Source organism: Lampris incognitus, chromosome 5, assembly GCF_029633865.1.
Source record: "Lampris incognitus isolate fLamInc1 chromosome 5, fLamInc1.hap2, whole genome shotgun sequence".
Taxonomy (NCBI): Eukaryota; Metazoa; Chordata; class Actinopteri; order Lampriformes; family Lampridae; genus Lampris; species Lampris incognitus.
Window position 1 is genome coordinate 17,305,013 of NC_079215.1, and position 25,864 is coordinate 17,330,876.

Below are 25,864 nucleotides of genomic sequence, written 5' to 3' on the forward strand. Positions count from 1 at the left end.
CCCTGCCTTAGGTGGTCTGTACAGAGCAGCAATAATGATGGGTGTTAGAGAGAGTAGCATTAGTTTTATACTATCACAATAAATCAGTGCAAGGCTTCCTCTTCTGCCCAAAGACAGAGGTTTGCATATGTAAATAAATCCTGGTGGAGTTGCTTAATTTAGCTGTAGAAAGTTATTCTGTGACTGCCAGGTTTCTGTGAGACAAATAGTCCGGGTCAGGGGTGGCTAACCATGTGCCATGGAGAGCCATGTATATGCAGGGTTTCATTCCAGCTGGACTCCACACCAGGTGATTTCACTGATTAGCAACCCTTCAACCAAAGAGGAAGAATGTATCAGTGAAATTACCTGGTGTGGAGTCGGGTTGGAATGAAGACTTGCATACACAGGGCTCTCCATGGCACATGGTTAGCCACCGCTGGTCCAGTTTGTGCTTGGCAGTGATTTCATTGACCAGAGGGGCTTTGTTGGTAACAGATCGGATATTGTAGAGGGCAAACTTATGACAGGTCATGCGCAAATAAACAGCTGATTTAACTAGTGGAGTTAGCACACTGTGGTCGACATGCCAGTCACGCTGTAATATGTCATGTAGATAAGAGGCCCAGTGCCTAATAATAGCCTGTATGGGGAAAACTCCTGGTGAGACATGAAGCCAGTGGGGGGAGCTATCAGACAAAACAGTAATGTGGGGTGCCACTGTAGGTGGAAATGGAGGTTCCGGGAGGGAAGTGTGGGATGTAAACAGTCAGTCACTTGGAAAAGACTGTATGGCATGCTGCAGGTTGCTGTGTATAGCCTCAAAACCCTGTGATTTCAATAACTACGGTGGTATGGATTTTTGGGATTTTTGATTATTTCCCCAAAACTGGTCAACATAGAAATTAATGAAGATTGTTCTTTACTGGGTGGTGTGGAATTTCACTTTCCATCCCAAAAAGACAAAGATAGCCATGCATTATGGGAAATGTCTACAAAGTTGGAATGTGTGTTTCGCCAATCAGGTTACTTTGGCCTCACCAACATTTTATGACGTGTTTTTACGATATAATTGATTTATGATTACATGTAATGTCTTTCATAAAATAAATACTGTCATTACATAGATTTTAAATACGTTTTTAATGCATTTATGTGATAGGGTTCCCAAATGATCATGATGTTCTCAAACCTACCAAACAGGAGTTTTATAATAAAGCAGAGTTCCTGAATGTACTTGGAGCAGCTGAAGGGACACTCACACAAAACGTGTTTATATAGCACCAGTCATATTTAGATTAACAATGCTGTGCCTGTGTTAAATATTCCGCCCATTTTTAGTAGATACCCCATCATGTAGGCCTACATGCAGTTAGTTGCATGCAGTTAGTTGTTGCTGTGGTTTCATACTTTATGTTTAATAATTCAGTGGGGTGAAATGCATAGACAAACATCCATCAAAACATATTCAAACAGATGTTCCCATGTATCCTCACCCAGGCTGCTGCAGGTAAATAGCTCATTGTACCTGCACCTGAGCTTAGATGTGGTTGAGCCAACTTCAAGCCACAATGGATACCAAATTTGTACAGCACCAAAGGATCTGCATTGACACACCTCCTGCTGCATCACCCCGTCATGTTGGTGCAGCCAGGTTCCTTGAAGTCATGAAACTACCATCCATTGTGAAACTACCATCCATTGTGCTGAGGTTGATGGCTGGTAGGGGAGAGACATTGTCAGTGGACTTTGAATTCTGAATGAGTTGAAGTCAGTGAATAAGTTTGTTGGGGATGCCTGCCAGGATTGCATTGCAGTAGTCAATGTGTGATGTGACCAAAGCATTGACTAAGACTTCTGTGGAGTGTTGTGTTAAAACAGAGTGTAGTCTGAAGATGTTTCACAGATGGAAAAAGGCAATCTGGGAGGCATTGTTTATATGACTGGAAAAGCAGGGGGTACTATCTAGGATAACACCAAGGCTCTTAGCCTGAGTGGAGACAGGTATGTATCCTCACCCAGACTGCTGCAAGTAAATAGCTCATTGTACCTGCACCTGAGCTTAGATGTGGTTGAGCCAACTTCAAGCCACAATGGATACCAAATTTTTACAGCACCAAAGGATCTGCATTGACACACCTGCTGCATCACCCCTTCATGTCGGGGCAGCCAGGTTCCTTGAAGTCAAAATTAAATTGGTCCCCTCCAACATTCTCACTACTTGTTGGTTGTCTTGAAATTGTCTTGTGACATTCTCACTACTTCTTGGTTGTCTTGAAATCGAAAGGTGATCTTGTTATACCTTTGGAGACTGATCTAAGGGGGCTGTGTAATTTATAGCAGCACTGCAAAAATATAAATGATGCCGGCTGAGGCAAAGTCATAAATCTTACGTTGCATAGCGAAACATCCAATCAATTTTGTTTCTCCTTGCACCCTGTGTCTTTTGTGTGACTCAGCTTCCTTGACACAAATACATCCACTATCCACAACTGCTGTTGTTATTTACAATTCTGCTATGTCACCCCTTGGATTAGTCCCCAAAGCTGTGATCGGACCATCAATTTTTCTGTATGGGCCCACCTTTTTGTTATCCAACTGAATCCTTGGCTAGACCCTATCTAGCTTCTACAGATTGAGGATTGTCATTGCTGTGTTAGTACCTGGCAGTTGTGTTCTGTGGAGGAATGCTCCAGGCCAGGTCGTCGTCGCTGTCATATCGACGTGGGTTGTCAAAGAAATAACCCCTGGAGGACAGAACGTGGTTTGGTATGCCAGATGCACTCTGTGGAGGCACACCAGAAATATCTCCTCGTCATGTTCAATAGAACTCAGCTCTATAAATTAATTGGTTCACAGGATCTGAATTAGAATTTGCTCATAAAAATAAACTCTTTTTTTCCTCAAATTTATTTCTGATTCCCCCCCCCCCCCAATTTAGTAGCCAATTGCTCCCTATTTTAATTCAAACACCCACCCTCGTACTGCATGCGTTCGCCAGCTGCATCTCTCCGGCCGGCAGTCTCGAAGGAGACGCCTCACCACTTCCGTGACAAGGTGAATCCAGGCCGAACCACTGCTTTTTCCCCACACACACAGAGACGCATTCATGTGACGAATACAAGCCGACTCCGTCCCCCTCCCGAAGACAGCGTTGCCGAGCTGCTTCATCGAGTCCGGCCATATTCGGATCTGACGAGACTGAGGCGCGAACCCCAGTCCCCAGTGGGCAACTGCATCGACACAAAGCCGATGCTTAGACCGCTACACCACCGCGGACCCCTTGTAAAAAGAAACTCTAAACAAATACTAAACAGCCATTTAACTGACTGACACTTGGCAGAGACTTGAAGTGAGTGCAAAACAGTGAATTTCTAAATCAGCGCTTCTACTCCTAACTATAAAGAGGTCAGTGGTCAAGGCCTAGTCTCTCAACAGAAACACACAGACACACACAGAAACTGACCCTGTCCTGCGGTGGTCGACGGACCCTGAAGAAGAAAACAACCAGGGAGGTCGGCAGGAGTTCCCAGACAAACAGAATTACGCCAAATACGATGTAGCCCGCATCTCCCAACGATGACCGCAAGTCAGCCTGAAATATAGAGAAATACAATATGTGGATAACATCCATCCATTCCATTATCCAAACCGCTTATCCTGCTCTCAGGGTGGCGGGGATGCTGAAGCCTATCCCAGCAGTCATTGGGCGGCAGGTGGGGAGACACCCTGGACAGGCTGCCAGTCCATCACAGGGCAACAATAATAATAATATTTAGTTCAAGGTTATTCATAGCCAAGTAAGTCTGCACACAATCTGACTTTGTCTTGGTGGGATTCCGATTACAAGACATCAGGACATAAACAAGTTTTAAGTTAGGAAAAGAACGAGACAACAAAGAATATCGAGTTGTAAAAATGTCTTAATAGCAATTATGGAAGGATTTAGGTAATGATTCATATCGTTCTGTACACATTGCAAAACTGTAAGAACTAACAATCACAAATTAGTCATATCTACATGTAGCAGGGCTGTACAGTATTTGTATATCTAGTATAGACCCCTTATCACGTGACGTAAAAGCCGCATTGTAAACAAGATGCGCGTGCAGAATGTGTGGCAAAACATGGCTGAGAAACAACGTGCGTACCTATGAAACTCACCGATGAAAGCGGAGAAAAGTTAACAATTTGAGAAAATGGAAATCTCAGAATATTGTAATGTGCATGGATAAGTAGACACGTTGGTCCTTGACTAACGGGTCGGACCCTTTAGTCAACTGGTTAACGTTGTCGCTTGCGGTGTGGGAGCCACGGGTTCGCGTCTCGGCTGTGGCGGTCCCGGACTGCCCCCTGATTTTGCTACATTGGTGTCAGAAGTGGGATGGTGAGACCGTGAGGTCATCAGAAGCGTGTGCGCCCAGAGGCGTGCGGGAGCTGATATGCTGAAGCGCATCGCGCTTCCCGAAGGAGGGGGGTAATGTAAAGTGCATGGATAAGTAGACACGTTGGTCCTTGACTAACGGGTCGGACCCTTTAGTCGACTGGTTAACATTGTTGCTTGCGGTGTGGGAAACACGGGTTCGCGTCCCGGTTGTGGCGGTTCCCGGACTGCCCCCTGAATTCACTACGATATGTTGAAGGTCTAAGCAAGGAAGACAGAAAGCAGTATGAGTCGAAACTTGCGCCAAGCACTGGAGAAAAACTTCCCGATCCGATTATGCTTGCTGAAGCTCAGTGGACAAGTGACATCACGAAGTTGCCAAACACCGGTTGGAGGGATGTGACTGAGGACCTCATAGACACACCAAGTATATTTACGAAAGAATCAATGAAGGCATACAAGTCTTTAGAAGCATATGATTACTTTGTTGGTGGAAATGTCCAAGACTGCTTTTACCATCCGTTATAGAAGGAAAACGGGTGTTACTTCATCAAATCAAAGGTAAGCCCTCGTAGTTTAAATGTTTGTACGGTTGAATTGTTTGTATTCAACAAAAGTTGAATTGTTTGTACGGTTATTAGATCGAGACTGGAGTCAAATTATGACCTCAAACATCATGACACAAGAAAGCTGATGAAATCGTTGTCAAACGTGAGGAAGGCTGGGCATTAACAACTCAAACTTTGGTTTGGCAGTTGCTCTACTAGGACAGTATCACATTTAGAGCTGTTACTTTACTTTACGTTTGTTCAATCACAATGATACATACCAGTTAATATGAAATGCTCTCCGGTCTCCGCAAATCTGAGTATTTGACATTTGCTATTCTGACCACATCTTCCAATTCCCTCGACGGATCGCATGAATCCACGCCTGTCTTCTTCGTTTTTCGATTGGAGTTTTCCCTTTCGGCACGGGATAAAAATGCAGATGCTTGTTTTTAACCATCTTTACGATTTGTACAACCGACAGCGCAACAACTGTGAGGCGTTTCGTTTTAAATCAAGTTCTCCGTGATGATCTCTTCGAAATTAACACAGCGCCTGTAATGAGAGACGATATCAATGAATCACACAACGCAGATGGTAACGTGCGGCAGCGGCCACTTAGTTGAAACAGGAAGAACAACCCAGACTGCAGCGCAGGCAGACCGGAATGGAGGCTTGGTAACTATAGCAACCACAACCACTACTGGCATCACCCCTTTTTTTCCAAAAGAAAGACCCCCACTTCACACAGTACAACAATAACACCACAGAACACCAGGAAACATCACAGCTCAGGCTATATAACTAGACTTGTAAGGTAAGACAAAACATTATCACCAGTACACACAAACAACTGGCCTAAAGTTCAAAGTCCTCTAAATGCCGCGGCAAGCGCCGGCGACACTCCGAGCGTTGAGGTGCAGCATCAGGTGCAAGAGCAGGCACACACTCGCCAGGGGAGCTCCCCCCAGGCTCGACCTCGATGGGAGGAACAGTCTCATCCCCCAGCCTCATATCGTTATCACAAGGCAGGCAAGGTGCAGGTGGGGGCTCGGCAATGGCTGGCGGTATGCCAGGGCAGTGCGGGGCAGAGTTGTCCAAGTCCTCATCCGACGCGAAATCGTCCGCGAGGGGTTCAGAGGCTGTAGAGGGACCTTCCACTTTGTAGCAGTCACCCAGCCTGACCCTGTAGGAGGTGCGACGGAGTTGAGACCCCGTGAACGTCTGGATACTGCACCATGAACCATCCACGCTTGTGACGAGGTACCTGTCACGGGCCTTTGACTTATTCCGGTCACCATACCAGTACACCAGTTCACCAGGTCGAATGGCGGGAGGCTGGTGGCAGCCGCTGGAGACATGTTGCACAGCAGAGTCCATATCCAACGCGTAGAAGTAGCGTTGCACACCTGTCTTCAACTGGGTGCCGGTGGGGTGATCGAGCTTGATATGGAGAGAGGTCAGTAGGCCATCGAAGACAGAGCGAGGCACAACGATGCAGTCCGTTGAGGCTGCGAGGGGTGTGTGCCGGTGAACAACTAGGAGGCCGTCCTTAGCCACTGTGGTGACGTTCAAGAATGTTAGTCAGCTTCTTGGATGGACGCGTACCCTGACGGAGGTGAGCGCGGGTCCGTCTGAGGTCAGAGCATCCTGCCTGTATGGCAAGCCAGGTCGACCTGTTGGTGAAGGGCAGAGGTAGGACAGGTCCCATGTTCACCCTGGCCTGGAATGGACCCACAGCGTCGTTATATCCTTCAAAGTGGGGATCAAACCCTACATCAAACTCTCTATGCAGGGCGCAGAACTCATCTCTGATGTCAGCAGGCATGATGTTATCTGGGTCCAGAGCAACAAGGTCAGAGGACAAGGCTGACATGGTCGTCGGGGCCAGTTTGGGGGGATCAGCTGGCATGGCGGCGTCACTGAGTGACGGGACATACGTAGCGCAGACACGGCATAGGTGGTGGCTTTTCTGGACCAGCCGCAACTCGCGAGTGAGATTTGGAACACGGATCTTCCCGGACACACCCTGTAGCAAAGTTGGGGCAGGCCACTGCTCTGTGTCAGACTGGTCACATGAGACATCGACGTGTGGTTCAACAGCCAGCTCACTGTCCACATTGCACAGCTCAGGAGGCAGCTCGAGCTCGATGTACTCCCCTGGCCACACAGTAGATTTATCCGGAGCGCAGAGCACGTGCGCGCGCCGTACGGCATGCCTGTCCATCGGTGTTTGGAGGGTGCCGTAGTGGTATATATCCTCGCCCAAGCAGATGTAGTGTTTGGCTGGTCTGACGGAGACGACGTTCTTTTCCATAAAGGGAATTCCAGCCAGGATGTCAGAGTCGAGATTCTCAACGACGAGGGCCTCAAAATATAGGTCATGGTCATCTCTCTGGAAGTGTGTCCGTGTCTCTCCCAATACTTTCAAAAGGTACGAGCCAGCTGCTTGGAATGCGGACTGCGTACTTCCTGTGACAGTGACGCCCAGCCTGGTCGCGCATGAGGCCCTCATCATGTTACCTGTTACCCCACTATCAACGGTGAGACGCACAGGGCAGTGTTCATGGAAGGCATCGAGGTAAGAGGACTGTTTGACACGTTTCACCCTACTAGATGGCGCTGGCTCCCCACTAACGCATTCCTCTACCTCATCATCAGTCTCGACCTGCTCTCCCAAAACCTGACGCGACTTTGCCATGTATATTTTATCTTGGGGGGGCAGAAAGGAACATCTGCTGAGGAAGTGATTATCAGGCCTGCCAGCACATTTACAAAGGGGATATGACCTCCTTGTCTGGACAGGGATGGATTGCTTTGACTTGGGGAGTTCAGACACAGCCCCGGTGCACTGAAAGCCGTAATGTAGGCGAATAGCTTGCCATATGCTGTCAATAGATGTGGAGTGCCTGACTATGCTGTGACGAGAGATTACAGGACAATAATTGGCTATCTGTCCCAACATTAGCTCTAACATGGTTACCTTCTGTTCTTTATTGCGACGTCGGGGCGCGGGAATATCTTCCCCGTCATCTGTGAATCCCCGGACAGGGGACGTTTTAGACGTCTTCTCCCACTCCACGCCATCGAGCAGGAAGGAGGCAAACCCGGCGTCGAGCGACGGTATATAAAGCAGGTTCTGACGCCAGTTCTCAAAAGAGTTCACCGTCTCGGTCTTTGTTAAACACCACTGCTTCGGTACTCCATGTGTCACCATGCTGCCCACTTAGCTAGCACAACTGTGTCTGAGCTAGCCCAGCTGCGTCTGGTGGTAGACGTAACTACCCTGTGATTCCCCTGGAAGGGCTACCGTGATTGGTTCGGTAGATATCAGTCCTCGGGACGTAAGTCTGGTAAGCGCTGCCACCACGCCAGTAATGAGAGACGATATCAATGAATCACACAATGCAGATGGTAACGTGCAGCAGTGGCCATTTAGTTGAAACAGGAAGAACAACCCAGACTGCAACGCAGGCAGACCGGAAGGGAGGCTTGGTAACTATAGCAACCACAACCACTACTGGCGCAGTAATGTTTACAAACACAGGACTCGTGGCCTCTTTTTGCCTCACAATCTGCGCACGCACATTTGGCGCATGTAAATAAGGGAACACGTCTATTGCACAGAGAACACGCACTTCATGAAAAATTAATTTTAGCATCTTACAAGTTAAAGCTAGAATGCGGGACCTTTACATATAAATGAATGACATTCAAGCCCTTGCTAAACAAGTTTACGCAATGATTACTAAGCCTATTACCGCCTGGTAAATCTTTCTGTATTTATACTGGAGTTTTAAATCGGGTGTCTGGGTCGACACGCCTCCACTGGCGAACCGGAAGTGACGCGTAGTGGTGCGTTTTATGTCGGCCAGTAATGACTGCTTTACAAGAGCTAAACTTCCGTATGATAGGCAGCTTTAGATGGTTCTTTAGATAGGTGGCCTCCAAGTGCAAACACTTCTTCAGCTTCTGATCTGATGCTATTCATGCAAAAGTTCCGTTTGGTAGATATATGGCAGGGGGGAAATCCAAACATTAAACTTTATACATGGAATAATAATGACTGCACTTCTATGTCACGCATAGATTATTGGTTAGTTTCTGATTGTTTAAAAGGGAATAACATTACTGCTAGCATAACAACAACTCCACTAACAGTCCGTAGAGCTGTGTCACTCTAAGTCTCTTAGGTCCAACACTATTCATACATTTAGAGGCTCTTATTGGAAACTTAATAACTCTTGTTTTCAAACATGATTTAGTGATTAAGAAAATCCAATCTTTGATAAGTTGTTTCTGGAACAAGGCCTTAATTGATAAATGCTTTTGCAGAAATTGGGAGCTTTTTAAATTTGAGGTGACAAAATATATAAGAGTATGGGTCCTTTTTGGCTACATCTAGAAAAAATTGAAGAAACAAACGTAATTACTAGAATAATTGCTCTTACTCAAATTATGCCTGAAAATTTATCAGAAAATAACATACAGGATTTAATTTTACAACGAAATAAATTAAATGAAATATACAGATTGAAAGCGGAGGGCGCTTTTGTGAGGTCAAGGAGAAAATGGTTTGAGGAAGGGGAGCAAAACACTGCCTATTTCCTCCAATTAGAAAGATCTCTTAGTAAAAACAATTCTGTTCAAAAACTCAGTATCAATTGAGTAATTACTGATGATTCCCATAAGGTAGCTAATTACTGTTCCACATTTTATAGAAATTTGTATGAATCACAATATAATGAGGTAGCAGCTAACAATTTTCTAGGATATCTCAACAAAACAAAGTCAATTGAGAATGACCAAAAAATGTTTTGTGATAGTCCAGTAAAATCAGATGAAGTCCTGTTTGCCATTCATCACCTAAAACTCAACAAATCTCCAGGGGCTGATGGCTTAACATCTGAATTTTATATTGCTTTTGTAGAGCAACTAGCCCCCTGTAATGAATGAAAGGTCACGTGTTTAACTTGACCTACTCACGGGTGTACGTGCAGTGCGTGTGACGTATACAGAAAGTGAGACGGGCATGTTATGAAGGTTGTATGTCGGATGAACGCTAGTAAAAGCTACACAGTTAAGAACCTACGAAGTCGGCTCGTTCTTGAATTATTCTTATGTCAGTAAGACAAGGCGTCTACGGACATTACATGGTGTCAGAATAGTCTGTGTATCTGAACACGAGCGGTCATGCCGAAGTTTTATCCGCCGAGTGAATTCAAGTTTGACTGCCCCGTTGAATGGCCGGAGTGGAAACAACGGTTTTCGCGCTTCAGGCTCGCGACAAAGCTGGATAAAGACGACGGGGAGATTCAAGTGAGTTCGCTGATTTATGCAATGGGCAGCGAGGCTGAAAAGATATTCAGCTCGTTTGACTTCGCGGCGGAGGGTGATAAAGTGGACTATGATATCGTACTGAAAAAGTTCGATGACTACTTTATTCCCCGCCGTAACATCATACATGAGAGGGCGTGCTTCTATCAACGTAGCCAGCAGCCAGGAGAGACAGCGGAGATGTACATCCGGACATTGTATGAGCTGTCTGAACACTGTGAGTTTGGGGACAAGAGGGATGAACATATCAGAGATCGTCTGGTAGTGGGCACAAAAGACAAGGTGCTCTCCCGTCAGTTCCAGCTCACAGCGGACCTTACTCTGGTGAAAGTCATTGAACAAGTGCGCCAGGCGGAGGCAATAACAAAGCAGCTCAGCCTCCAAGCTAACCAACCAGAGGCCCAGCTGGCTAACGTCAATGTTGTCCGATGGCGGGACGAACGCCAAAACAAAAAGGGCGGACAGCGTCATGGTGGCAGCAGACCTGCAACCAACAAAGTAGATGAATGCGGGAGGTGCGGCAAGACGCAGCACACCGATGAGCGGAAGTGTCCTGCAACGAACAGTAAGTGCAACAAGTGTCATAAAAAGGGACATTGGGAGCGTGTATGTCACTCTAAAGCGGTGAGAGAAGTCACTGAAGAGGTTAAACAGCTGTACTTTCTGGGAGAAGTTGGCAAAGAGAGCAGTCAGGAAGATTGGACTGTTAGTTTAACAATAAGTGATGTACCAATAACCTTTAAAATTGACACGGGGGCTGACGCTACTGTCATCAACCAAGGGACATTTAAAAAGCTGAAGCCAAACATAAAACTGGGACCTCCTGACACATGCTTCATAAGCCCAGGTGGAAACATCAGCTGCATAGGACAGTTTCAAGCCACAACCAACTACAAGGAGAAACAATACTCCTTTCCAGTGTATGTGATCAAGGGGAGAGGCAGCTGTCTGCGGAGTCGTCCAGAGGCAGTGGAGATGGGTCTAGTGAAGCGGATGAATGAGGTCAGTGGAGTTTTCGGTTCAAGTGGACTGCTGAAAACAGACCCAGTGAAAATAGCTCTGGTGGAGGGTGCCCAGCCATACGCGGTGCATACAGCCAGACGGATACCGCTGCCACTTGTACCACTGGTTAAGAAAGAACTGCAGCGCATGGAAAATGAGGGCATTATTGAAAAAGTGACTCAGCCCACAGAATGGTGCGCCGCTATGGTGCCGGTGCTGAAACCGAACAAGAAAGAGGTTCGCTGCTGCGCTGACCTCAGGAGGCTGAATCGAGCGGTGAAACGTGAGAAATACGTGCTGCCCACTATGGAGGAAATAATGCCAAGGCTCGCAGGGTCAAAGTTCTTCACAACGTTGGATGCAGCAAGTGGGTTTTACCAGATCCCCTTGCATGAAGACAGCAGGGGGCTCACCACTTTCATCACCCCATTTGGGAGGTATGCTTTCTGCCGCCTTCCATTTGGTATAACGAGTGCTCCAGAGATTTTCCAGAGAAAGATGGCGGAAACTCTGACCGGGCTAGAGGGCACAGAGGTGTACATGGATGACATCCTTATACATGGAGAGACTGAGGAAATCCATGACCGGCGCCTAGCAGAGGCGCTGGGGGTCATTGAAACAGCAGGTCTCAAACTGAACCAAGCGAAATGCAAGTTCAAACAGAAACAAGTCCGCTTCCTTGGTCATATCATCAACGAGGCAGGCATCAGACCTGACCCGGACAAAGTGGCCGGAATAGAGAACTTTCCTCAGCCCCAGAACGTGACGGAACTCAAGAGGTTCCTCGGGATGGTGAACTATTTGGCAAAATACGTCCCAGAGCTGTCCACTGTAGGTAAGCCGCTTTATGGACTGCTTAAAGCAACGACAGAGTGGCTGTGGGGACCTGCACAGAACACAGCATTCCAAGACCTTAAAGCAGCACTCGCCACCGCCCCGGTACTCACCTTTTATGACGTCACTAAGGCTACGGTGGTGTCAGCAGATGCCAGCAGCTACGGGCTGGGAGGCGTTCTGCTCCAGCAGCACGGGGAACACTGGAAGCCCGTGGCCTACTGCTCCCGACGTTTGAGTGACGCAGAGACAAGGTACGCACAGATCGAGAAAGAGTGCTTAGCCAGCGTCTGGGCATGTGAAAGGTTCGAGAAGTACTTGTTTGGGCTTGACAATTTCAGACTTGTCACCGATCATAAACCACTAGTGCCTCTCATGAACAGCAAAGACTTGGATAATGTGCCCATTAGGTGCCAGAGACTGTTAATGAGGCTGATGCGTTTAAATGCAGTGGCTGAATACGCACCAGGCAAAACTTTAGCTGTGGCTGATGCACTCTCCAGAGGCCCAGAGCAGCGCTACGGAGATGGTGCTTCTCATGATGATGTTGCAGCGCACATTGATGCCATCGTGTGCGAGGTGCCTGCCACACCTCAAAGGATGCAGGAGATAAAACAGAGCACGGATGGGGATCTGCAGCTCCAGACAGTGTTGGGCTTCATCAGACATGGCTGGCCTGAGTATGTCGATAAAGTGCCGGAGACAGTCAGAGACTTTTATCAGGTGAGAGGGGAGTTATCTGAGGTAGATGGTTTAGTCATCAGAGGCAGTCGTATCGTCATTCCCACAGAGATGAGGGAGGTGATCTTAGACAGAATACACGACGGGCACCAGGGGATAGTTAAGTGCAGAGAGAGAGCTAGCCAGTCAGTGTGGTGGCCCAAAATGACAGAGCACATTACAACAAAGATACAGCAATGTCAATTCTGCAGAGAACACAAGAACACACAGAGAAAAGAGCCTTTAATGTCAAGTGAGCTCCCATCCAGACCATGGCAGAAAGTTGGCATAGACCTGTGTGAGTACAAAAAGCAAAACTACTTGATAGTGTCTGACTATTATTCCAGGTTTTTGGAGATCCTAAATCTACCAACAACTACTAGCAGTCAGGTTGTAGCTAGGCTGAAGGCTACATTTGCACGTTTTGGTATTCCTGAAATTGTAGTTAGTGATAATGGGCCACAGCTAGTTTCAGAAGAGATGAGGAGGTTCAGTGAGGATTATGATTTCATCCATGTGACTTCAAGCCCACACTACCCCCAGAGTAATGGACAGGCAGAGAGGGCTGTTCAGATAGCCAAAAGCATATTAAGGCAGGAAGACCCCCTCCTCGCCCTGTTGACATACAGAGCTACACCCTCTTCTTCCACTGGAGCCAGTCCAGCGGAATTGCTCATGGGTAGGAGACTCAGAACCACCTTACCCACATTGCAGCATAACCTGAAACCGGCCTGGCCTAAAGAGGAACTGATCAAAACCGCTGACGCCGCAGCCAAATCGAGGCAGGCTTTCTACTACAACCGCAGGAACGGCGTGCGGACACTGCGCCCACTGAACTCGGGTGACGCAGTACTCACCAAACTTGATGGACAGAAAACATGGACAATGCCAGCAGTTGTTCACAGTCAGAGCTCCACTCCCAGATCCTACATAGTGGAGACAGCTCAAGGTGAACATTACAGAAGGAACAGGCGCCACCTGTTGGCCACACCTAAAACACTCACCTTTGTCAGCAGGGATCCTGTCCATGTCACTCCAGGGGAGAGTGGAAACACGGATGAGTCCCGAGCAGCAGAAATGCCAACTTCCACACCATATGTTACTCGCTCTGGCAGGGTGAGCAAGCCTGCAATCCGGCTGGATTTGTGAGGCGTATGGACTTGTGTATTGTGGGGGATTTTTTATTTTTTTTGTGAAAAGGGGGGTGATATACAGGTTAGAAAATCATCTTAGAGGGGGAGATGTAATGAATGAAAGGTCACGTGTTTAACTTGACCTACTCACGGGTGTACGTGCAGTGCGTGTGACGTATACAGAAAGTGAGACGGGCATGTTATGAAGGTTGTATGTCGGATGAACGCTAGTAAAAGCTACACAGTTAAGAACCTACGAAGTCGGCTCGTTCTTGAATTATTCTTATGTCAGTAAGACAAGGCGTCTACGGACATTACACCCCCCTTCCTTTATAGTGTTTATAGAAAGCATTGAAAATCAAACCCTTGCTCCCACTTTACCTCAAGGATTTTTAACCCTAATTCCAAAGCCTAGGAAAGTTCCGCTTTACATTAATAACTGGCATCCAATCTGCCTTCTTAATAATGATTACAAAATCCTGGCTCAGATTTTCGCCAAAAGAATAAAAGCTGTTTTGGATCACATTATCGATGAAACCCAAATTGTTTTTATGAAGCATAGACATATATCTAAAAACATCAGGCTTGTTCTTGACCTTATTGACTATGCTGATCTTTGCAGTGATGATAGTTTTATTTTGTTTCAAGATTTCTGCAAGGCACTTGACACAGTTGAACACAACTTTATATTTCAGGCCTTGGAGAAATTTGGTTTTGGTCCTTACTTTTGTGCCGCTATCAAGACCATGTATAAGAAGACAAATTGTTCAGTTAAACTGTATGCAGGCACCTCTCCTAGATTCAGGGTGCACATAATTTTTTTGGTCTGCTTCTCAAAGGAGCACCTGAGGTTCTTTCTTGGTGCTCACCTTTTTTTAAATACATTTTTCCATGACCCACCCACCTCACAAAATGAACAAAATATGGGGGATACATGGATAACATTACATGTACTTTAATTTCAATTGAAAATGAATAAAAGCAGTTGGTTACAACAAAATGTCTGTTCTTTAAAGTGCCATACGTGTGACTTTCAAATGAAATGACTGCTCTTCAATCACTGAAAACTAAATATACAAATGACTGCTTTTTCAAACACTGAAAACCAAATCAAACTCAGAACAGATACTGCTATTTAAAGCACTGAAAGTTCTGTTATCCTACAGGACATCATCGTCATCATCATCACTCCCCTCCAGACTGTCTTCCTCTATTTCAAAAACACCAGATGTACTAGGCCTGCTCCTTTCTCGCTGGTTCAGCCTACAATTAGCTATTTGCATCCACAAGTCTACTGCTGGCTTTGGGTCAAAGGTTTCTGTTGCGAACTTAGATAAGTGGATGTGCATCAGAGATGAGAAGCGATAGTTTGACAGGCAGGATCTGTATTTGTTTTTTATTATATTCAGGTGTGAAAATCCCCTCTCACATGCAGCACTGCTCAAGGGCAGTGTAAGAGACCGCAAAAGGACTTTCTGAATGTTGGAGTAACTGCCTGGGTTGCTGGTGTTCACTACATTGACTAGGTCATGCACAGAGGAGGCTGCCAAACGTTTTCCAGCTTGCTTTAAACGCATCCACTCTCTTAAAGTTGAATCTTTGTCAACAGGCATGCTGGCCTCATATTTCTCAAGGATGTTACTAAGTGTTGTGTTGCCAAAACTGTGGAGGTCTTTCATTTCGTTTGGCCAAGTTGTAGGATCAAAAATCTAAAAGTGATCGCATGACTTGAGGGATTCATATCTGCTTTCAAATTCATGAATTAAAGCTTTCAACACATCAATGTTATCCCTGTCAGCTTCAGCATGTGCCACAGTCTCCTCCCTGTACTTGCCCTCACTGTCCATCAGTAGCGTCAACTGTCCAATAGCAACCATGAGCTCATCTTTGTATTCACCAATAGTCAGATTGTCTTTCTGGAACCTGAGGGAGGTGAACTGTAAAATGTTCCTAACATCAAGCATGTTGGCTAGGAAACAACGAAAACGCTTTGTGCTGAGATGTTTTAGGCTACTGTCATCACTTGTTGCCACTTGGACCTGAATGGCTGGTAACATTCTCCATATTTTAAACAGAGTCTCTTGTCTCCATGCAGACCATCTGATGTTGTGGAACTTACCTAGTTTGACAAAATGAATGTCTTTCTCCTCACATATCTTTTGTAGTTGTGCAATTCGTTTTGCACCCCCCTTTCTTTAAGTAAAAGCTTAGCAAAGTGATGATAGATTTATTAAATGACTCACAGTATGGGACCGCACGATCAGCTGATTTAGCGCAGTTCTCCAGTGTGCGGGCGGTGCACAGAATATGCACAAGGGAATCCCCGATATCCACCATCTGACATAATTTCGGAACGACCCTGTTGTAAACTCCAATGTTGACAGCTGCTCCATCGCTGCATACCGACACCAACTTTGTCTTCCACTCCGCTAAACCACAATCATTAAACGGTTGCACAAGTCCATCCACTATGTCCTGTGCTGTTCGGTTGGCCCCCAGATTAATTAATCCAAGGAAGTCTGAGCTGTATTCTCCGTTGCGGGACACAGAAACAATGTACACAATTTCCTGCTCCGTTTTTGTTATATCTTTGGATCCATCGAAAAGCACACCCCAAAATTCAGCTGCTTTCAGTTTTTCACTTAACTCTGAATTTATTGTCTGAGCGATGCTCTCCGTGATGCGGGATCCCCCTTCTCGTGAATGATAAGCAGTCCCGACGTTAACTCCTAACTTCTTGAGAAGCGGAATATCCTCCTCGTATGAACGCATAGGACGTGCATGTTTCGCTTTGTGAAAGGCCAACAAGAACATGTTTGTCAGTGCCTGATGTACTTCCATCAGTCTGTCTTGCCACCTGTCGAGCAGGCCACTGGGTCTCTCGTCCTGGCTGCGCCTGTTAGCAATAGCTTCCACTACTTTCTGGTGTTCTCTGCTGTTTGCATGCTTATCAAAAGCTGGATGGCTGACGTTTTTCGTCCCCATATAAAAGTGGCAGTTTCTATCCACTTATGTGGGATTTTCCCGACATAGTTTACACCACATCTCGGTGCGGGCGTCATCTGTTTGAAGCCAGCCGATGTCCTGCAGCCATTTCTCTGAAAACGTACGCTTTGACTTTGGTTCTGGTTCAGTAAGGCGTTTCTTTGGTGGAGGTGGAGGAACACCAAATAAATTACTCAATGTCACTTGCTTCTTTGACATTTTTGAGAAATTAGTGGCTCATACTATAGCATTGGCTAAAAGCAGTGGCTCATACTCTGCACTGCAAAATGTTTGGTACGCAAATGCGCGGTAAAACACTTGAATCTGGTGCTCGTTGAATATTTTAAGTGCGCACCTGCGCACCACTTATGTGCACCTCTGCCTAGATTTGACTTAAATTGTCTCAGACAAGGCTGTCCCATCTCGCCATATTTGTTCCTAATTTGTGCTCAGTTACTCTCTGACTTCATTAAGCTCAGCCCCTTGAAAGGTATCACAGTAGCTGAAAAAGAGATCATTATGTCAGTTGGCTGACAATACACCTTCATGAAGTTGGCACCCCATGTAATCAGAACATAAATGAAAATATTATCATTCGTTAGTGCTGCGTTTGTGCTGAGTTCTGCCGTGAAAAATATCGTTTGTGCTGTAATGGTTTTTGAGATGTTAAGCATTATATTTTATAGGCAGTGATGTCACTCTGTACCCCATGATTGTCCAAATCGTTCAAAACTGCTCTTGTTCATTAGTGCTCAGTTTGTGCCCATTTGTGCCGTTAAAAGAAACTTTTGTGCTGTAATGTTTTTAAGATATTAAGCATTATATTTATAGGTAGTGATGTCACTCTGCACCCTATTATCATCCAAAACATTCAAAACTGGTCTCGTTCGTTTGCGCCCAGTTTGTGCCCGTTCGTGCCGTTAAAATAAACATTTGTGCTCTTTTAGTATTTCAGAAATAAAACATCTTTGTGGGAAGCCAGCATGGAAGAATGAGTTGAGAGGCAGAGATCTTTCTCTTCGCTCCCCCAGCACAGCCGCCGACAGTCGGAGCGATCACCTCCCCTGGTCGCTACAGTATTTTACTAAAGAAATTACACAATTCTGAACCCCATAGTCATCAAAATCATCCCAAGCTGGTGTCGTTCCTTTGCGCTCAATTTGTGCCCATGTTGTGCCCTTAAACAGGGGAACTAGGAATCAGGAATAAGGAACAATTTATTGTCATCTCATTCATGTACTGGCGTACACAAAAGAGACAAAATTTCACTTCTCCCTGCCCACAGCAGTGCAACAGAAAAGACAAAAAAAAAAATATCCAAAACAAATCAAAATAGTGACGGGAGAGGATGAAGAAACCAGCACACATCTCTCGCCTTCACTCATCTGTATTGAGTGACGGAGAGGAGTGCGAGTCTCTACTGGAGCCTTGAGGCATTACCAATCGATCGACGCACAATTAACCCAGAAAAGAACCTGCACTACCTTCTTCTTCTTTCAGCTTTTTCCTGTTTTTCAGGGGTCACCACAGCAGATTTTACAGTTTCTATCAGGACCCTGTGAGGGCATCGCGCCAATGCTGGCTGTTGTTAATGTGGGCCTTGACCTATCTGGTATGGTCTTGTCAATCCGCATAGTGATTTGGCAAAATTTTATGTCGGATGCCCTTTCTGACACAACCACTAACCCTATGGATGGGGGCACAGGTAAAGCGCTGGATGCCATCCTAGTATTCATGGACTTGCACCCATACCAATAACCTTAGCAACATAGCCAACAATGAAATCATATGTTATGAAAATGGAATACGAGGAGTGCAATTGCATAACTCTGAAAGGAATGAAATTATATCTTCTGAAAAATTAAATTATTTTTAAATTCTTATCCGTTTGTGCAATTACATGTGCTCTCTGAAGAAATGTGAAGAGTTTTTTTTTCCAGCGGACCACACTTAACCTTCCATCCATCCATTATCTGAACTGCTTATCCTGCTCTCAGGGTCACGGGGATACCGGAGCCTATCCCAGCAGTCGTTGGGCGGTAGGCGGGGAGACACCCTGGACAGGCCGCCAGGCCATCACACAGGGCCCACACACACACATATTCATACATGGGGCAGTTTAGTATGGCCGATTCACCTGACCTGACCTACATGTCTTTGGATTGTGGGAAGAAACTGGAGCACCCAGAGCAAACCCACACACACAACAGGGAGAACATGCAAACTCCACACAGAGGACGACCTGGGACTACCCCCAAGGTTGGACTACCCCGGGGCTCGAACCCAGTACCTTCTTGCTGTGAGGCGACCACGCTAACCACTGCGCCACCATGCTGTCCATTCTCCATAGGGACGAGATTCAAAACGACACCGCGAAATTTCTCAGGCGATAGCGGAGTTCCTAGGGAAAGATATGATGCCCCTCAACACGGTGACCAAGGCCCGGTTTACCGCTTTGGTAAAGACACTTGATAAACGATACAGCATGCCATCCCACACATAACCTGGCCATACTCCGGTATGGCCAGGTTGCAATACCGTAGCTATATAAAACATGCAGGCAGAGAGTCGCAGTGGAGCTACTTAGTGGAACACTTAACCTAATCCACTTAAATTATTAAATAATCATTTGAAACGGTATATTGTTTTTCATGTCATGTTTATTTTAAGAGATGACAGTTAGCCAATACAACATTTCCTCAGGGAAACAGAAGACTGAGGGTTAGTAATGTGGTAACCTCATAGAAATAGCAGTAAAAAGTAAAATAAAAATCAATGTAGAAAAATAGCTGCAAAATCATACCCCAACAATTGGCTTCACAAAATATGCAATGTCCTTGTTTCAGGACCACTCAACATGTTCATCGTGAGTAGAATATAGCCTGCTCGTTCAAAACTATTTACAAAAGTTTCCTGTTGTGTAAGTCTGATTATGATTAGGGCTTTATCCTTCCTTTGTGAAAAACACAGTGTGGGGTTGTATTTTTGTTTTTTTCAGAGGCTGTTGTGACCTGACAAAAAGGTCATCATATTTCTCCCAGATCACGGAGGATCTTCTGCAGTAGGCCACATAGTGACCAAGGGCATCCCTCGATGGCCCTGATATGAATGCAACAATTCCTCATAGTGTGAATGATTCTTTGTTTAGTTGCAAGTTTACTGGAAATTCAGACAGTGGATAATTAGTGTTCGCACCTGTTTATATGCACAATAGTTGTCCAGTATTGTAGCTGTGTGTGACTGAGCTGTGGCAGAGCAATTTCAGTGATGAAGGGTCACGTTTCAAGCTATCTGGGCCCTCATCAGGTAACTTCAATGGCCTCAAACATGTGGATGGATTGAGTAGTAGTCCATCTTCCAGTGCAGCTTGTAGCTGATCCATTCCTCCTGCTTGTAAAATGTTAACATTGACAGGGAGCAGAGGGATTTCCCTTGAATGTCCTATGCTTCAGCAATAGTGTGAGGAGGATCACTGACTCTTACTTGTCACAATAGCAACTTGCTTCATAGTTGTAGTGATGACGTGAGCTGTGTTACATTCTGCATTCACTTGATTAACACCTGACTTCAGCTGTACAGATTCAAATGTATCAGACTATTTTTTGCCCTCTGTGCATAAACATCACATTGCACTCCCTTTGTGACAATGGTTTTCACCAAGTGAAACATTTTAATCATTTTCTCTTCTTTGTGGACATAATTGCAAAATGCCTAACTGTCACAGAATGCACACCAGAGACATTGGCAAAAAGAATCAAAGGCACAAATATTGTTTACACAAAGAAGGGTTTTGCTGACTTTTTTTTAAATAAATTTATTTCTGATTTTTCCCTTTTTTCTCCCAATTTAGTGGCCAATTGATCCCTATTTTAATTCAAACACCCACCCTCGTATTGCATGCGTTCGCCAACTGCATCTCTCCAGCCGGCAGTCTCGAAGGAAAGCGCCTCCCCAATTTCGTGACAAGGCGAATCCAAGCCGAACCACTGTTTTTCCGACACACACAGAGACGCATTCACATGACGAACACAAGCCGACTCCGCCCCCCTCCCGAAGACAGCGTTGCCAATGATTGCTGCTTCACCGAGTCCGGCCATAGTCGGATCTGACGAGACCGGGGCGCGAACCCCAGTCCACAGTGGGCAACTGCATCGACACCAAGCCGATGCTTAGACCGCTACGCCACCGCGGACTGGGTTTTGCTGACTTTAACAGGTTGTTGGGCCATGTAGTTGCCATTTTTAGAAGACAAACTTTGGTTTGTTTTCTTTTCAAGTTTGGCTCTACATGCGACCACTCAGGGCGAGGACTGAGGTAGGAAGAACTCCTCTTTTTAGTTGGAAGAGCAAGGCCTCTCCAGTTTTCAACAAATTCATCCCTTGGTATATTGCTCTCTTACTGTCATTGTATGTTCATCTTCTGATATGGCAAGGACCTCCTGATGCTATGTCCCATGACCTGATGCGGCTTCCTCCACCTTTAAGATCTTTTTTTCAGTGTGTGCTGAAATCGTCACAGGTGCAGAGGACAGCTTCATCTTGCCTTCAATATGACATAGGTGACGGACAATGAAGCAGTCTATACGGATTGGCAAATTATAATGGTTGAAGAGACCGTGTTTTATATTACTGAATTCTGCCTCAACACTGGCAGAACTTGCTGTAAGGTTTTCACTTTTTAAAGTGAGGCATCATTATGCCTGTCCAAATAGGCAGGTAGCATGCCATTCGTGTGATATGAGGGACAAGCTCAGGAAGAAAGTGTAAATTGTCCTGATCACCATCATCCACTCCACTGGTTTGCTGTCATGACAGATCTTCATCACCCACTGCTTCCGATCTGTTTGGCATACATGAACAGCTTCTTTAATATTGACCTCTTCCATGTCATTGTCTTTTATGGATGGAAGTGAGACACATCCTTCTGAAATTATTTTTTTTAGTTGCACCTTGCAAGTCTCAGAGGTTACTGGCATGCCTCTGTCACCATTCCCCTCAGATTTACTCAAGGCAACAATGACAACTGAACGTATCAGCTCCTTTGCATCTTCTAGGGTCATTGATCATATAAGTTGTGCCATGAGGTAGGAGTCCCTCACTCGATTGCTCTTTTTCCAGAGACAGTCCCACTGACTAATCAGTTTAATACAATGGGCAACATCCACTCTAATAAAACAAGGTGGTAGTTTGGATGGTGCATTTCCTGTGAGCACCCCAAAGCATTCATTAATGTAAGCCTTCAAGTCAGCATGCAGGGTGAAGGCCTTGACAAGTCCCCCCCCAGCAACGCAAGTGAGAAATCACATACTGCTTCTTTTGGGACAGCAGCACCTGCTCACTGGCATTCAGATTGCCAGTTTCCAGTGGCATTAATGTCATGACATTCAGAGAGCATTTGCACCACTGAAATATGAATTGCAGTTTCGGCTCTAGAGTACAGAACTCCCTGGTTTAAAAATAATGTACCCAGAGGTTGCAATAGGTCTTTTTTATTTTTTATTTTTTGACAACCGTGCCTGTAGCATCAACACTCCAAGGTGGAGCCCCTGTTTTTAGATTGTGATTTGTAAACCTGCATCTGGGAGGGGGTCCAGTAAATGACAAAAAAATAAATAAATGAAATTTAAAAAAAAGATCAAGGCCTGTGTCATGTATGCTACAATTGTGTGGCACACTATATTTTAATAGCTGAAGTGAAAGAATGGGATCCCTGTCTCCTAGCTCCTTGTCACCTCTCTCTTGTCTGGCTTTTCTTAATTATGTCAAATTTGGTAGGTGGCTTGGTTCTGGGTTACCAACATCCATGAGTTTGTGAGCTTCAGTAGCCTGCCATACATGGGGTTGTTTTCGACCTACCCGGAGTTGCTCAGACACACGTGCTCTCACATCTCCAGATAATCTTAGTTTATATTTTCCAGTGTGGAGACTGTAGTCAATATTTTGGATTTTGCATTTAAGAACCACTGATTGGTCGATCTCTGGTATCTTATCTGTAGTAATGGACAGTGTTGCATTGCACTCACTGCAGTTACCTATGATGTCAATATAGTTTGAGGCACCATTTGGATGTACCTTCGCCCGCACCTTCCCATATCTCCTCATTCAGGACATGAGTCCATGTGCCACGTTTTAATATAGTGTACTGTCTTTCATGTGACTTGAATATTTATCGCTGTAAAGGATTTCCTCATTCCAGATTTCTGTCCATCTTTTGAAAGAAAGTATTTGTTCAAGGTTCAGGTCATAATTATTTTGCCTGCACTGTACTGAGGGATGACCAGTCTCATCTGGGCTGTCCCTGTCAGGGCCACTTTCTCGATGTACACCTTTGATTTGTTTATCCTCATTGTAGCCCAGGATTTCCCATGTATTGTGCCTGTTCGGTTTTATAAATGTATACAAAGCCTTTGGCCAGATTTTGTTGTGGAGTAGCTGACTCAGGTGTGTCCACACTTTTTTTGAGGGAGTTGCTATACACTGGCCTTTAAAAACATCTTCCCTAGCAGATAAGATGATTTTCACGATATCATCTTTATGAAAAGCAGGCTTCCTTGGCATCTGATCAAAATAAGAAAAAATTGTTAATTACTGAACAAATTTAAAAATTAATGTAATGAGCCTGAACCGCCTGCACACAGAGCATGCTCTAACCACAAAACTACGTGTATGCTTAAATGGACGTTGTATGTCCTGTGTTGTCCTGTGCTGGCACGCAAGATTCTTTGACTCACAATTTCTAGAGCAGATGCAATCATTCTCTTTAATAATGCCATTCAACAGTTCTGATTAATTCATTAGCCATTCAGCATAAACACAAAAGCAAGTGACAATTTCATTTTCATTCCAATAAGTCTTGCTAATCATGCGAATAGTGCCTGATTTGTTGATTTGTTTATTAGTTTAAGTTTGGAATATAGGTAAGCTTTTGTTCCCCAGGACCTAGTGGAGAACTGAACACACAAATCTAGATTTACGTTTTAATTTTTATTTCTGTTGGCAGCACACGATCTTGACAAAACGGCTTTCTGATACCCAAAATGCAACACCAAAACATTCAGTGATTTGATACAATATATTATACATGTTGCTATTCCTGAGTCCTGGCTGAGAGAGGTGGGCAGTCATGCCTGATAGGTTACGAGTCTCCAGAAATGTGGACAACAATCGGGTGCAAAATGAAGTCACTCATTTAAAAAGTATTGTTCTAGGTATATATGTATGTGAAGAACTAAAAGAGCACAAATGTTTATTTTAACGGTGCAAATGGGCACAAACCGAGCACAAACAAACGACACCGGTTTGGGGCAATTTGGACGACAATGGGGTGCAGGGTGGCGTCATTGCTTTGGCAAAATGTTTTATTTCTGAAATATTAAAAGAGCACAAACTGAGCAGAAACGAACGAGACCAGTTTTGAACGATTTGGACGATAATGGGGTGCAGAGTGACGTCATTGCCTATAAAATATAACGCTTAATATCTCAAAAACCATTACAGTACAAACGATAGTTGCGGCACAAATCAGCACAAATGCAGCGCTAACGAATGATTATATTCTTATTCATGTTCTGATTACATGTGGGGTTTCAACTTCACCGAGGTTGATGATACCCCTTTATTTTTAAAGGATGCTTCACAGGTTTCAGTCACCATTGATAGAATTAAAACATTTTCTAGTGCCTCCGGGCTCTGTTTAAAAATCAGTAAGTGTGAGCTGCTCACCCTCAAAAATTGTAATGTTCCCTCTATTTCTAACATTCTGTCACTTACCTTGGAATTGTTATTAACAAAAACAAAGGCTCTATAGATGCCCTTTGAATTTCAGCCCTATCATAGGAAAGGTACAGAAAAAAAACTAAATTTATGGCTTCAAAGAAATGTATCCATTAGAGGAAGAATTTTGCTAACAAAGGCAGAGGGCATATCCCAAATTATGCAGTCTCATCTCTAGATGTGAACAGACAAACCTCTGTGGCCATTGATAACATGCTTTATAATTTTGTGTGGAAAAACAGAATACATTATGTTCGAAAATCAGTCTTAACGAACTCCCATGAACATGATGGCCTGAATTTTCTTGACTTTTCCACCCTTAACGATATTCATTATCCAAACCGCTTATCCTAATCTCAGGGTTGCAGGGATGCTGGAGCCCTTAATGACATTTTCAAGATAAATTGGATTAAATAGTTTCTTAGAAACCCAACTTCAGTTTGGAATTTTATTCCCAATTACTTGTTCTCAAAACTTGAAGGCCTTAAATTTGTTTTACTTTGCAGCTACAATGTTGGGAAAAAAATCCCCTTAAAATTGTCAAATTTTCGCAAACAAATGCTCCTTTCCTGGTCTTTAGCTTATAAATATACCCCCCCTCCCCCGATACTACATATGGAACAATAGAGACATATTATATAAACACAAATCATTATTTTTGTAAAACTGGTTTATCCATGGAATTTACCTGGTTAAGCAGCTCCTCAATTCTAGCGGCACATAAATGTCATATGCTGAACTTCGAGACAAATATGGTATTCCTATACCACCAAGGGAATATACTTTAGTTTTTGATGCAATTCCTTCTGGTGTCGTAATGCTTCTTAGAAACTCAGTAGTATCTGAACTGACTTTACTACCACTGGATCCTGTTGGTACTGGTGTTGGTCAGCGCAATAATAACCGTGATATAGTACGTGCTTTATTTCAAAGAGAAATAGTCTCTGTTCCAAATGTAGTTTCTTACTGGAGTAATTTTACTTCAGACCTGAACTGGAAGAAAATCTGGTACTAACCTTCTAAATATCTGATTATTAATAAGGTTAAGGAAGTGACTTTTAAAATGATTCATTGTTTTTATCCCTCAAACTTATTTCTACAAAGATATAAAAAGGGCATTGATGTGAACTGCTCATTTTGTTAACTGGTCCCATAAGATTTATGTCATTT

General features: G+C 44.6%; 1 protein-coding gene across 1 annotated transcript in view; it reads right to left on the bottom strand.

Annotated features, from left to right (window-relative positions):
- gpr137bb (G protein-coupled receptor 137Bb) overlaps positions 1-25,864 on the bottom strand; it is a 36,341-nt gene that overhangs the window by 3,644 nt on the left and 6,833 nt on the right. The window contains exons 5-6 of the mRNA XM_056280413.1: positions 3,446-3,574; positions 2,643-2,764 (exon numbers count right to left, since the gene is read on the bottom strand). Coding sequence (XP_056136388.1) covers positions 2,643-2,764; positions 3,446-3,574 — 251 coding nt within the window. The remainder of the gene's footprint in view (positions 1-2,642; positions 2,765-3,445; positions 3,575-25,864) is intronic.